This window comes from Bufo gargarizans, chromosome 1 (assembly GCF_014858855.1).
Source record: "Bufo gargarizans isolate SCDJY-AF-19 chromosome 1, ASM1485885v1, whole genome shotgun sequence".
Lineage (NCBI taxonomy): Eukaryota > Metazoa > Chordata > Amphibia > Anura > Bufonidae > Bufo > Bufo gargarizans.
In genome coordinates, this window is record NC_058080.1 from 573060015 (window position 1) to 573073950 (window position 13936).

Genomic DNA, 13936 nt, shown 5'->3' on the forward strand with positions numbered 1-13936 from the left:
TATAGCCAGGGGAGTATAGCAAATCTTCAGCATATAGCCGGGCCGAATTGAGCTGAAGAAGTATTGGTAATCCTGCTCCAGGTCCCACTCCATTGTCACTAGAAATGCCAGGTTTTGTCTTGCCTCTCTAGCTGTAGCCCAATCATGCATAGCCTCCCTGTAGTCATAGATACCCCAGAACCGGGACTCTCCAGCATCTCCGAACTCCGGTTCTGCGAAGGACTCAAACAACAGGCCAGGGCCATCATAATCCTCACTCTTGGATCTGTCAAGCTCAGCTATCCAGGGGGAGTGCCGAATCACATACCACCAGAGTGCCTGGTAGGCATCGTCTAGCCAAAGCTCCTTCCATACCAGGCTCTTGCGTTCTGTCACCCACTCATCCAGGGGCTGCTCTCCCAGAAGGGGCATTCGCAGGGCCACTCACATCCACAACTGCTGCTCCTCACTGGGGAGACTCTCGCCGTGCCGACGCTGTACATCTTCCAGGGCCTCGTGCCAGACACCTTTCCGGACTGCATACCTCCAGTCCGAGTCATTCTCCTCCTCGTAGTGAAAAGCTGTCTGAAGACTAGCCGATTCTATCCTGCTGTAGCCAGGGGCGCTGTACGGATACTAGCGTTGCCCTCAATATGCTCCATGAACGGTGTCTCCGAGCTGCTTCTCCTCACACTAGCACGCCATCCCACTGCTGCCACCACTGTAACGGATCTACTGGCTCCCCGACTGGGTACCTCCGTTGATGGATGCTCCTAGTGCTCCCCGAGGACTCCAAGCACTCCACTCGACACCGTACCCACCACAGGAACCAGGAACAGCTCTTACAAGAGCTAGTAGTTATAGCCAGGGGAGTATAGCAAATATTCAGCATATAGCAATCCCCAGTGTCTATCAGGTACCCAAACACCAGCCTCAACATGATGAAGGGTAAAACAGGAACTCTTTATTGAACACACAAGCATTGACTTATATAAACATTTTCCAACAAGGGTACCACCCCTATAGACCTGGTTAGGAACTGAGGACATAACCTAGCAGCCAATCCTTTACAGTTTTACAGTTCAAACACAAAAACTATACATTCAACAAACACAATGGCATAGTCTGTGACGCAATTAAAAACACAATGCCATTTCTTGTGACGCACTCAATAACAGAATAGGCATGGTCTTTGACGCAATCAACAAAATACAATTGCCAAAACACAATGGGCTCTGCCTGTGATACAATTGCCAAACATAATGGGCTAACTTAACCCCTTAAGGACTTAGGACGTACCGGTACGGCATGTTTCCCGAGTCCTTAAGGTAAGGACCCATGACGTACCGGTAAGGACGCCATAAATATTGAGTTTTGTTTAATAATTAGTCTTGTAGGTGTCCAAGGTGCTGTATGAACCTTCCTGGTGCCCAGCCACGCCCGCCTGTGAAGGAGCCCAGCACCGCCTATGTCCTCCGAATCTCCTCCTTTCATCAACGATAGATTGCCGTAATCTTGCGATGCGAGAGCTTGTGCATACGCAGTTCTTTCCCTGAGGCTGATGCCAGCACAGGGAGGGAACACTATACCGGCATTGCGCATGCACGAGCTTGCGCATCACGAGATTACGGCAATCTATCGTTGATGAAAGGAAGAGATTCGGAGGACATAGACGGTGCTGGGCTCCTTCACGGGCGGGCGTGGCTGGGCACGGCTGGGCACCAGGAAGGTTCGTACAGCCCCTTGGACACCTACAAGACTAATTTACATATCTCTAAAATCCTTTTTTAAAGAAAATAAAAGTACACAGCCCTATAGGACAGGTATATTGCAGACATGCTAGCGGCGATCTAGCCGTGCATGTCCGTAGCTCTATAGCCCAAAACTTGGTGACAGAATGGAAAATTTGCCCAAAAATTGAAATTCTGAAATTTCTGCTTTTTTTTGCCAATAACTCTTGTGGAACACCTAAAGGGTTAACGACGTTTGTAAAATCTGTTTTTAATACCTTGAGGGGTGTAGTTTCTTAGATGGGGTCACTTTTATGGAGTTTCTCCTAGGGGTGGGCTATATAGGCAATATGCGATATAAATTTGTGCCACAATATGGATTTTGTGCATATCGCCTGTATCGCCGGACCGCGATATGAACACGGAGCGGTAGTGAATAATTGCGCTCTCGGCACGCACCATGTTCTCCTGAGCCGGCACAGTGGAGAAGGAGTGAGTCCCTCCCTCCCCACTGTGCGCGGCTGCCGCTGGCCACCAATACGAACAGAGTAGGAGGAGGAGGGGAGGGACTGTGGCCACTGCGCCACCATTGAATGCTTGAATACCAATGTAGCTTCATGTGCCGGCCATATCCCGGCCCCTATGACTGCACGCTGCGATCCCCCGCAATTAACCCCTTATTTTGATTGTAACTGAAAAAAAGAAATGATACTCTGCTCTCATTGCAAGTGTCAGCTCACCCATAATTTTGCTTGTACCTCACACCAAATTCCATGCCTAGAAAAGTCTAGAGCAGTCCCAAAGTAGGCTCAAAAATTCCAGCAACGGTATTCTGTGGGCGATTTGAATCTTCTTCCTTTTTTCAAGTGAGCAACGCACACAAACAGGTTACTCTGACATGTTTTGGACAAAGTGCTCAAATCATAGCTTGAGCTATGATTAAGGACATTGTCCAAAACATGTCAGCGTGACCTGTTTGCATGCATGCGGTGCACACTTTCAATGGATGAATGAAGGTGAAGTTTTAAATCATCCACTGTATTACAGTGAATTCTGAAATCCGAGAATAGATAGGCTTACTATGACTTCAGTGCATAATAAGGTTTACTAAACTATGATAAAATACATACAAGATATGTATGCAAATGATAGCATAAAGTAACAGTCACCTTGGCTGTGCATCAATGAGCAAAAAAGTGCGGTGATATCAAGACATGTCTTACCCTGATAATGTCCTCAATGGAGCTAGCTTCTTTTGTTACATTCTAGCCTCCTGGCCCCTCCTTAAAGGGAACCAGTTACCTCAAAAATGCATTTAAAACGGGCAGCATTTAAAACGGTCTCATAGTAGCCCCCAGTCTCTTAATAATCATATGTTTGATCCGTTAGTCTGATGCTCCATAGGTTAAAAAAACAATGTTTTAAGCGTCATCAGCGCTATCTTGCTGTTCAGCTTGAAGTCAAGGGGGCAGCGGCTTCCTTGCTTCAAGTCAAAATAAGCACGCCCCCTAACCGTTCCCTCTCTTGTCAGATTGACAGCCTGCAGTGCGGCAAGGATCGCATAAGTCTCGCGCATGTGCAGTGCACCGCTGGAACCTAGCTAACAGCGGCAGCCGTAGACAGGAACGCACTTTAGCAAGGAGCATACCGGGCATGCGCAAGACTTATGCGATCCTGGCCGCACTGCAGGCTGTCAATCTAACAAGAGAGGGGACGGTTAGGGGACGTGCTTACCTTGACTTGCAGCAAGGAAGCCGCTGCCCCCTTGACTTCAAGCTGAACAGCAAGATAGCGCTGAAAACATTGTTTTTTTAACCTATGGAGCATCAGACTAACGGATCAAACATATGATTATTAACAGACTGGGGGCTACTATGAGGTAATACTGGCCGTTTTATATGCGGTTTTGAAGTGACAGGTTCCCTTTAAGGTCATCAGTATGCAGTACACATGTACAGTTACTTTAGACCTCAGGAACGAGGCCTAGCACCTGGTACTACTGCCATTGCCTCCAGTCAAAAATTCTCAACTAAGAACTTCCTTTTTTCAGTCAGCATTTGTTAGTTTAGGAAATAGTTTAGAAAATTCTGGCACTGTGAGCAGTGGATTCCAATATACCACGGAATTTTACATCTAGTAGCAGAAGAAAGCAAGTATTGAGAATCAACTACTTAAAGAATAACTGTCATGTTTTCATTAAAAAAAATCTATTTTAGCATATGTTACTGCTGCAGCAGCATTATGCATAAATCAATCTTTAGTTTCTTCACATACCACCGTTTTCCTTGAGTTTTTTCTCATTGGTTACGGCTGTCTTGAATCCTACAATGAGGATCTTCTCAAGATGGCTCCTCTGCAAGTTCTCTGAGGCAAAAACTGCTTTCCCTCACTTGCCATACACACTTGCTGTAGACAGCAGCTTCCTGCCAGCCAATCAGATTGGATTACTGAGAGACATGCCTCCGTACTCTGAAGCCTAATGCAGGCATGCAGTGTGAAGGACTGCCCCTCTGTCTTCTGTTCACATTAAGTTGGGAGACAGACAAGCCCTAGCAATGGTCTTTTAAGGGAGAAGTGGAAAGGGACATGAGACATTAATGAAAGCTATTATTATAAGGTAATTGCAGATCTTTTAGCAATCATTGACAGATAACTCAGGTATACATGCCTAGCTCTAATAAACTAGCAAATAAAAAAAAATATGACAGTTATCCTTTAAACAACAAAGCAATATACTGGGGAAGGTTTATCAAAACCTGTTCTTGGTCTTCCTGCGCTGGACTTAAATGCACCTAATTTAAGCTACTTTCACACTCTCGTTTGGTGTAAATCAGTCTTGTATCTGCACAGACGGATCTGCACCGATAATGCAAACGCTTGTATCCGTTCATAACGGATCCGTTTGCATTATTCATAAAACAAAAATTCTAATTCAAAACGGATCTTGACTTGCATTGAAAGTCAATGGGGGACGGATCAGTTTTCAATTGCACCATATTGTGTCAGTGAAAAACGGATCCGTCCCCATTGACTTACATTGTAATCAGGACGGATCCGTTTGGATCCGCATCGTCAGACGGACACCAAAACGCTGCAAGCTGCGTTTTAGTGACCGTCTAAAAAACGCAACAAAGACCAAACCAGGGGTGTGAAAATCGTATCACCCGACGCCCAGGACATGCAGTTCCGGGAGCCGGGCAGGTAGTTTGTTCAGTAGCTTAGCCCAGTTGTGGGCAAGTAGCAGGGCTGAGATGGCTTTGTTTACCGGAGCAGTGGACCGGTGACGAGCTGGGCTTGGAGAGGCATTTCCATGGCGATGGGGACTCTTGAAGTTAAAATTACCATCGGACTGGAGAAAACTCAGATCTGCTGGTATATTGTAAACCTGAGGTGTTCCCATGGTGATGGGGACGCACCTCTGACAGGGCGCTGCCATCCATGGCACCTGAGGTGTTAAGTGCGCGGACGGCAGCTCCCTGTCAGAGGTCGGGTGCCAGGAACATTTCTACAATGTTTGCATTGGTGGGCAGTGTGCCCCCCCTCCCCGGTATTAAAATCATTGGTGGGCAGTGCGCCCTCCATCATTGGTGGCAGCGGCAGTTCCGATCGGAGTCCCAGCAGTGTAATGCTGGGGCTCCGATCGGTTACCATGTCAGCCAGGACGCTACAGTCCTGTCTGCCATGGTCAGTTATTCAGCAGCATTATACTTACATGCGCTGTGGCCGCCCGGCGCTCCTTCTTCTTGAAACTTACAGATCTGTGTGGTGCATTGCTATAAGCATATTATAGCAGCATTTTGACTGGACATCAGGCATATTTGTGCCTTGCGATCCCGTGCATCTGATCACCTGCGGCTGTGGCTACGGTGCCATTCACTTCAATGGATAGTCACGCCCCCCCCTGCCCCACAACATAGTGAGCCGGCCGCGATGTAGAGCATTCTGGACAGAATCATCTGGTGTGAACGAGGACTAAACTTAGAGTAATTTCACTCCACAAAGACTGGAACGCAAGCCAGCCACATCCCTGCATAAGGATGCGTGGCAGTACATTGAAATATGGTTTTGATTTAAAATTATTTTTTGTATCAGGACAAGTAGATTGTCATGAGGGACAAGTAGATCGAGCCCCCGCTTTAGTCCTTTGAGTAGTTTTTGTACATTTCCACACCCCTGCCAAACGCAGCCAAACTGATGCAATCTGACAGATCCTTGTCCATTCAGAATGCATTGGGGCTGTACTGATCCATTTTGGGCCGCTTGTGAGAGCCCTGAAACGGATCTCAGAAGAGGACCCAGAAACGTCAGTCTGAAAGTAGCCTTACTAATAAATCAGTCGCATCAGGGAGACTTGAGCTATATCCTATGCCAGTTTCTGTCATAAGTTATAGTAAAACCTATGCTGTGCAAAGCCCCATCCTCTCCTGGTAACCCCCCCTTTTCTCGCCAATCTTGCAGATTCTCTAACATAAATAGTTTATTTTCTTTTTTTTTAGACCATCAAATAGATCAGTATATATAAAATCTGGTCTCATTAATGCTAGATTAGAGGGAAAAGGCCATTATAAAAAGAGATCTGTTAAAACATTTTTGTACTGGTCTTCCATTATGTGTAGTTTAGAGCAGTTGTATGCAATCTGTATCAGCCCAGACGTGACCAGTAATTTAACCGTGGCTCTGGGCCATGAAGTAGTGACAGCAGAAATGTCAGACACATGAAAAAACTACTGTGAGATAAGCCAGCAGCACAGAAACGTCCTAAAGCTCTGCTACCTGTACAAGGACTGTCAGATGGTCTTAGTACTAGGCCTGTTGTGAGAACAGTGTTTTTCAATAGGCTATAAAATAACCACACCAATAATTCCAGTGTTCTTAGTGATTACTTATGTAATTGCGTAATTAAAGTGTGAGCACTATGCCTAAAGGTACATTAGTTTTGCCAGTCCGAAGAATAGAAATACCAGCCCCTTTTCTCTGGAATATGCAGTTTTGGAAGTTAAATCTTGACTCATTATAAACTCTCAGTTGTTATCTGAATCAATATTGGCCCTGGACAACTGATATAAGGTAGTTAGGACTATGAAATATGAAAGGATTTTCTTTACTGTCAATAATCAATTGAGAAAGTTCTATACATTTTGCAATTGTTCATTATAAGCAGGGAGGCAGGTTTAAAATGAAAGGAAGGGAGAAAAGGAAAGAAACTGATAAAAAAAAAAAAAGACAACCTTTTTTTTTGTCTCTTCCCCATGTCTGGATCAACAGTGATTTAAGAGGATATTAAGGCTCCATTCACACGTCCGTAACAATGGGTCCGCACCCGTTCCGCAAATTGTGGACAAGAATAGGCATTTCTGTAGGGGTGCCGGTCGGGTGTATTGCGGATCCGTAATGCACTACGGACGTGTGAATGGACCCTTAAACTGATTTTCATACTGCTTGGATTTTTTTAAATAAACATACTAGAGTAAAAATAGTTCAGCTCAGTAGTGACAGGAGAAATTTTTACTAGGACAGAATGAATCATGGCTGTTCTTGATACTGTGATAACTTGTTTTCTCACCTTGCTTCTCTGACGGTTTTTAGTGTAATGAGATTGTAGTGTTGAGGTTACATAACTGGGTGACAAGGTGGGAGTGTTACATCTGTTAAGTACGATGCTCATTTTAAAGAACTGGATGAGTTGAGAATAATAAGTAACATTGTAAGGGTACTTTCACACTTGCGGCAGAGGAATCCGGCAGGCAATTCCATTGCCGGAATTACCTGCTGGATCCGTCAAAACTTATGCCAACTGATGGCATTTTAAGACTGATCAGGATCCTGCGTGCCAGTCCGCAGGGGTAGAACACATGAGGTTCACGGTGGGCCGGAACGTACATACAGTTCATCAGTTACTCACCTCCCTGGGCCAGCAGTGCAGTGAAGGGGAGAATAGCACTGGATTCTCCGGGGCACACTCGGTTACAGGGGACACCGGCCAGATGGTGATTGAGGTGCCCTCGATGGTGAATGGGTGCCGAGTGCTTGTGCGGCTGGGCCCATGACTTAGGTATTGTTGTGAAGCCAGCACCTTGATGGTGCAAAATGTTGAGAGTGATAGTGGTATGGAGTTAGAAGAATGAGGCAGTTTTAAATCCAACCCTAAACTTTACTATAACCAGGTTCTTGATAACCGTTTATATCCAGCAATAAAACAGTCTCTGGTATACATGCAAGTTGGAAGTGAGGAATCCCATTAACAGGTTGTGCTGGTAGTAATGTGTCAGGCTAGAGTAGTTAGTTAGGTACTCACTGATATTCAGCTCTTTGCCTTGCTTCAGTCTTATTTGAGGTAGCTCCAGTCTTGATCTTCTACACAAGTGATGTGACAGAATCCTTATCTATCTGAAGAATAACGGTGAGGCATACAATTACAAAGGCGCCTAGAGCCTATAATAATAGCCTTGTCCTTCCTTTTTCTTGATCCAATAATAAACTTGACCCAAAAACTCTCACTTGTTACCCCTGGGCCATGGAGCTCCAGAGAGAGAGAGAGCTGAGAAAAGAAGCCCTTAGCTCCTCACTCCATCTCCTTCTCTCAACAACTCCCAACTCTTCTACTCAGAGGACTGAGAGAGAACTCTCTAACTAGGCCTTAACTGCCCTATATATACTGTGCTGCTACCCCGTCTAGTGGTGGATGTATGTAATGCACCTGACAGCCTGGGACAAAGGGATTTCACACAGTAGTACAATGCAACATGAGATTACAGAAGATGACAAAAAGCTTTTGCAGTTCCCACATAAGCTAGTGGGACGCTGCACATTGAAATGCCGGATCCGTCTTTCCGGTGTCATCTGAAAAAACGAATCTGGAAGGATGGATCCAGCATTCCGGTATTTTGAATGCTGGATCCGGCACTAATACATTACTTTGTAAAAAAAATGCCGGATCCGGCATTCCGGCAAGTGTTCAGTTTTTTAGGCCGGAGATAAAACCATAGCATGCTGCGGTATTATCTCCGTCCGGAACAGTCAAAAAGACTGAACTGAAGACATCCTGAACAGATTGCTCTCTATTCAGAATGCATGGGGATAAAACTGATCAGTTCTTTTCCGGTATAGAGCTCCTAGAATGGAACCAGTGGCGTACCTACCATATAGGCAGACCACACAGCTGCTATGGGGCCCGTGAGAAAGAGGGGCCCGAAGTGGAGGAGAAGCCCCGCCCCCTAATTTCTCCTGTCTATCTTTCTAAAGCTAAAGGACCTTTGATGATGTCATCACAGGTCCTGTAAGGGAACTGCACAGTGTAAAATGTAGTTCCCAGGTTAGAACAGTACCTCAGTACCTGTGATGACATCATCTTCAACATCACAGGTCCTGCAGAATCTAGCTTTGAAAGTTTCTAGTTTTGAAAGGTACATCTGCCAGGACCTGTGATAACATCATCACAGGTCCTTCAACCCCTAACAACAAGTATTAGAAGTTCACAATCAACTCTGCATGGATCCATACAGACTGAAATGGAGTGGTAAGAGGAGGTACTCCACTTCTCACTCATCTATAATACTTCAGACAGGTACAGTGACCACTACCTCATGTACCTCACACATACAATGACCATAATATATAACTGACCACATATTTTTCTGTAAACACTGCATCTACAGTATTATACCTTGTATGTTTCACATCAATACACTGCTCTGTGTGTGTGTGTGTATGTATATATATATATATATATATATATATACACACACACACACACACACACACACACAATCACACTGCATATATTACACAGTATTATAGATGCAATATGTACAGATATATAGTATATACAGCAGGGTTCTGATATGTGAGGTACGAGGTATAAAAGATGCAGTGTGTACAGATATATAGTATATACAGCAGTGTTCTGATATGTGAGGTACGAGGTATAAAAGATGCAGTGTGTACAGATATATAGTATATACAGCAGTTAACTGATATGTGAGGTACGAGGTATAATAGATGCAGTGTGTACAGGTATATAGTATATACAGCAGTGTACTGATACATGAGGTATAAATAGATGCAGTGTGTATAGATATATTGTATATTCAGCAGTGTACTGATATGTGAGGTACGTGCAGTCAATACACTGCTGTATTTACTATATACCTATACACACTGCATCTATTATACTTCGTACCTCACATATCAGTACAGGCTGTATATACTATATACCTGTACACACTGCATATATTATATCCTGTACCTCACATATCAGTACACTACGGAACATACAATATACCTGTACACACTGCATGTATTATACCTCGTACCTCACATATCAGTACACCGCTGTATATGCTATATATCTGTACACACTGCATCTATTATAGCTCTTTTGTATGCCGGCCCTGATGCAATAAATGATTAAACGCAGCAGCAAGAATAGTTCATGGAACAAAAGGAGAGGCCTGGAATGGCTAATCGGAGGGGCTATAAAAGGTGAATGGGGGCCCAATTTAGATTCTTGCTATGGGGCCCAGTGATTTCTATGCACGCCCCTGAATGGAACTCTATGCCGGAAAAGAAAAACGCTAGTGTGAAAGTACCCTAAATCACAACAAATGTTGCTGTGTTTGAGAGATGCCAATATTTTAAAGCAATATTTAATATGAAAGCAGCACGTTTGTACCATTATTATAGTGAAAGCTATCAATGAGTATAACAAGATACATGATGAAAATGTAGATTTGTGCCTTTTACTTTTTCATTGTAGAGGTTTAGCAAAAATGATGATTTAAAACTGTTCTGCTGCCATTTCTTTCCCTTACAGATGATTCCTACCATGAAACTGCAGAGTACACGGTCAGCTGTAGTGTGGAAGGATTAAGTATAATGGAGGTAGGTGTCTTAGTTGATTTAATGGTTTAGCAATGTTTGGTAAGTGCTCATTATAAACTGCTCAGAGTGTGACTCCGACATGATGGATACATGCCAAGTTGCCATGTAACAAACCAGTTGATTGCTGCTAAAATGTGTCAAAAATCTTTAAAGGGGCTCTCCAATTTCATAGTGTTTTTATTTTTTCCTCATATACCTGTTTTTCACATCAGCAGATCTTTTTACCTTCTGTGTGACATTTGTATCCTGGCAGGATATTTACATAGAGAACTTTCTGTTTTCATCAGTTTTCTGCTTGGTTTCCTAACCGAACCCACCATGCTTTGCCCAAATAATATTGAGAGGGGAGGTGTAACGGGCATGACAACTGCAGAGATAAGAGTGTGGCAGGAGGAGCACGTCCTGTGAAATATTGACAAGCAAAGCATGCTGGGTGTGGTTAGAGGACCCAGCAGGAAACTGATGAAAATAAGTTCCTGTCCAGAGGAAATGATGCCAAAAATAGGGGGAAGGAAAATGTTTGCGGTGTTCTGGGCAAATTAAGAAAAATTTCATTATGAAACGGGAGAACCCCTGTCAGAGAAGTTGTAAATAAATTGCCCCTTATATTGTTCTGTAATGTAGAGTCCTGGATTTTTTTTTCTTCAAGGGGGCACGCCATTCAAATTGCTTTCATCATTAGAATGGGATAAGTAAAGTGAAAAGTTCTTAGACACATTTTGGGGGTCATTTATTAAAACCAGCTTTTTAGATGCCGGTCTTAATATCCCCTATAGCGTGTGGTGGATACGCTGGAGTTATGTAGAGGCGCCGGCCTCTACGTAACTCTGGCATATCCACCGTCGCTTTTAAATGTAAGGCTACTCTAACACCTGCGCTCGGTGCGGATCCGTTTTGTATCTGCACAGACGGATCCGCACCGATAATGCAAACGCTTGTATCTATTCATAACGGATCCATTTGCATTATTTATTTTAAAAAAGTCTAAGTCAAAACGGATCCGTCTTCATTTACATTGAAAGTCAATAGGGGACGGATCCATTTTCAATTGCACAATATTGTGTCAGTGAAAACGGATCCATCCCCATTGACTTAAATTGTAAGTCAGGACGGATCCGTTTGGCTTCACATAGTCAGGTGGACATAAAAACGCTGCAAGCTACGTTTTAGTGTCCGCCTCAAAAGCGGAATATTAATAGTTGAAATCCGCTCGAATCAAACTTTGTGTAAGGAAAGGTAAATCCCTCAACCGCAGTCAGACAAAGGTGTTACCATCTTGAATTCTTGCTGAGCAACTGCCCCTCCTCCACAGTCTGCTCACCTTTTATTTAGTCACAGTAACAATAGAAAAGGGGCTGGCCCGTCACCCGACCACTTACTTCATGTAACAAGGATACAGGAAGTGATGACACAGGAAGATGAGAAAGTTCAGGTACATGTCAAAGGACAGGGGAGGGCATCAACATGGCCGAACAGTGCAATGCACACACCCCATCCCTGTATAAGGAAGGATGAGTCATGTTCATTGTCTGATCAGCCAGGTGGCCGCCCATCCCCCATCACTGTCAGCTTGGACCCCATTCAATACTGCTCAAAGTGACCAGTATCTAGTGAAGATCATTCTACTGGTTCTTATAGGTTTGAAATTATCTGTGAGACATTGCTATGGCTATTGTCAGCAGGCTCGGACTGGCCCACAGGGGAATCCGCCGGTGGGCCCCTGAGCAAGGTGGGCCCCTAGTCTCCCACCCCCTGCATAAGTGGCACATAAGTTACTGCACTACATACATATATTCAATGTACAGCACCTCAACCAGCCTATGTTCATATATGAACATTAAAGATTATTAAAGAAACTGCCCACTTTATTATTATAGACACGGTCAGATAGCTGAGATGACTTCTAGGTATAGAGGAAACATAGCCAGTATCCTCTTTTCCCCAGGATCTACCTTCTCAAAGTTGCTGCAGGGACCCCCATATTAAATCCTCTGGTATCAGCTGCCCCCCAGCTATAAGAGCAGGTAATATTTGTATGTATTCGTACGGTGGGCCCCCAAAATAAATTTTACTGGTGGGCCCTAGGCACCCCAGTCCGACACGGATTGTCAGTATACGGTACGAGTATACCGACAAGGCAGATATGCATGTCTTCAAAGCAGATATGTATCCAGAAAGGGATAGCGAAGCCGCAGCAGAGGTATAATATGTATCTCTCGTTATGCAGACTTCACTTCTCTAATGTGTATAGACATTTGAAGGGAAGAAGCCCAGCGCATTGCACTTAGTGCTCACAAACCGGCAAACGCCCCTCTACACACTGAGAACACGTCTCATGACATGAGAAGGTTTTCATACTGACTGTATTACCGCTGGTCCCGATTCAACCCAAGAACCCTTTGGTAGAGTGTTCTTTGGCTAAATCTGACATAGGGAGACAGATGACAATCTATAAAAACACACACACATCCTAAGATAAAATGTCTGCATAATAAAATTTCCACAACAAGACCAAACGCAGCCAAATTGATGCTTTCTGAACGGATCCTTATCCATTCAGAATGCATTGGGGCTGAACTGATCTGTTTTGGGCCGCTTGTGAGAGCCCTGAAACGGATCTCAGAAGCGGACCCAGAAACGCCAGTGTGGAAGCTTTCTTGTATACCATTTTTTATACCTAAACTAGGCGTAGAAAATGGTAAATGAGACAGGCCTGTTGTCCTCTCCCCTTCCCCACCCACACCATGCCCACTTTTTTAGACCTGGCGTGAGTGGGGAAAAGTCGCAGATTGTGGTGCAATGGATCTTTGCGCCACAATCTGCGCCAGAAATACGCCTAATATAGGCATATATCTGATTAGTAAATGACCCCCTTTGTGCTCAAAGCCACAATTGACTTTGAAAGGAGCATTTCATCCACCCAAGAGCTATTCCACAAGGACCCCAGTGATGGCCATTTCAGATGCTTCCCTCCTTATACATGATAATGGTTTTATTCATTATGTATTAGTCTGTTTTTCTGAGCTTTTTCTGTGTCCTATCACACTGCTCACCCTGGGGCTCCTTGGCAGGAAGCACAGTAGCAAAGAGGAAGCTGAAGTTTCTCAGTATGCCGGATTATATGCCATTCAGGGTTATGGAAACTCAGGTGGGCACTGGTAATGGAAATCCTCAGGAACTGTTTAATCCAAATTGGTTGAAAATAAGAGAATTTCATGTAAAAGAAAATTATTTCTGGGCCTTTTATTAGATTTTAGATCTTAGAAAATGTTCTTTATGGCAACTATTTTGTTCATCAGTGGTATCCCACAAATACCACATCCCCACATAAGAGGGATACACAACAT

At 44.1% G+C, this 13936-nt stretch overlaps 1 protein-coding gene across 13 annotated transcripts in view; it reads left to right on the forward strand.

The window, feature by feature from the left end:
* Positions 1-13936, forward strand: part of PITPNM2 (phosphatidylinositol transfer protein membrane associated 2) — a 341114-nt gene that overhangs the window by 229298 nt on the left and 97880 nt on the right. For all 13 annotated transcript variants that reach the window (XM_044275701.1, XM_044275709.1, XM_044275705.1 and 10 more), the window contains one exon: positions 10522-10589. In XM_044275701.1, the coding sequence (XP_044131636.1) occupies positions 10522-10589 (68 nt within the window). The remainder of the gene's footprint in view (positions 1-10521; positions 10590-13936) is intronic.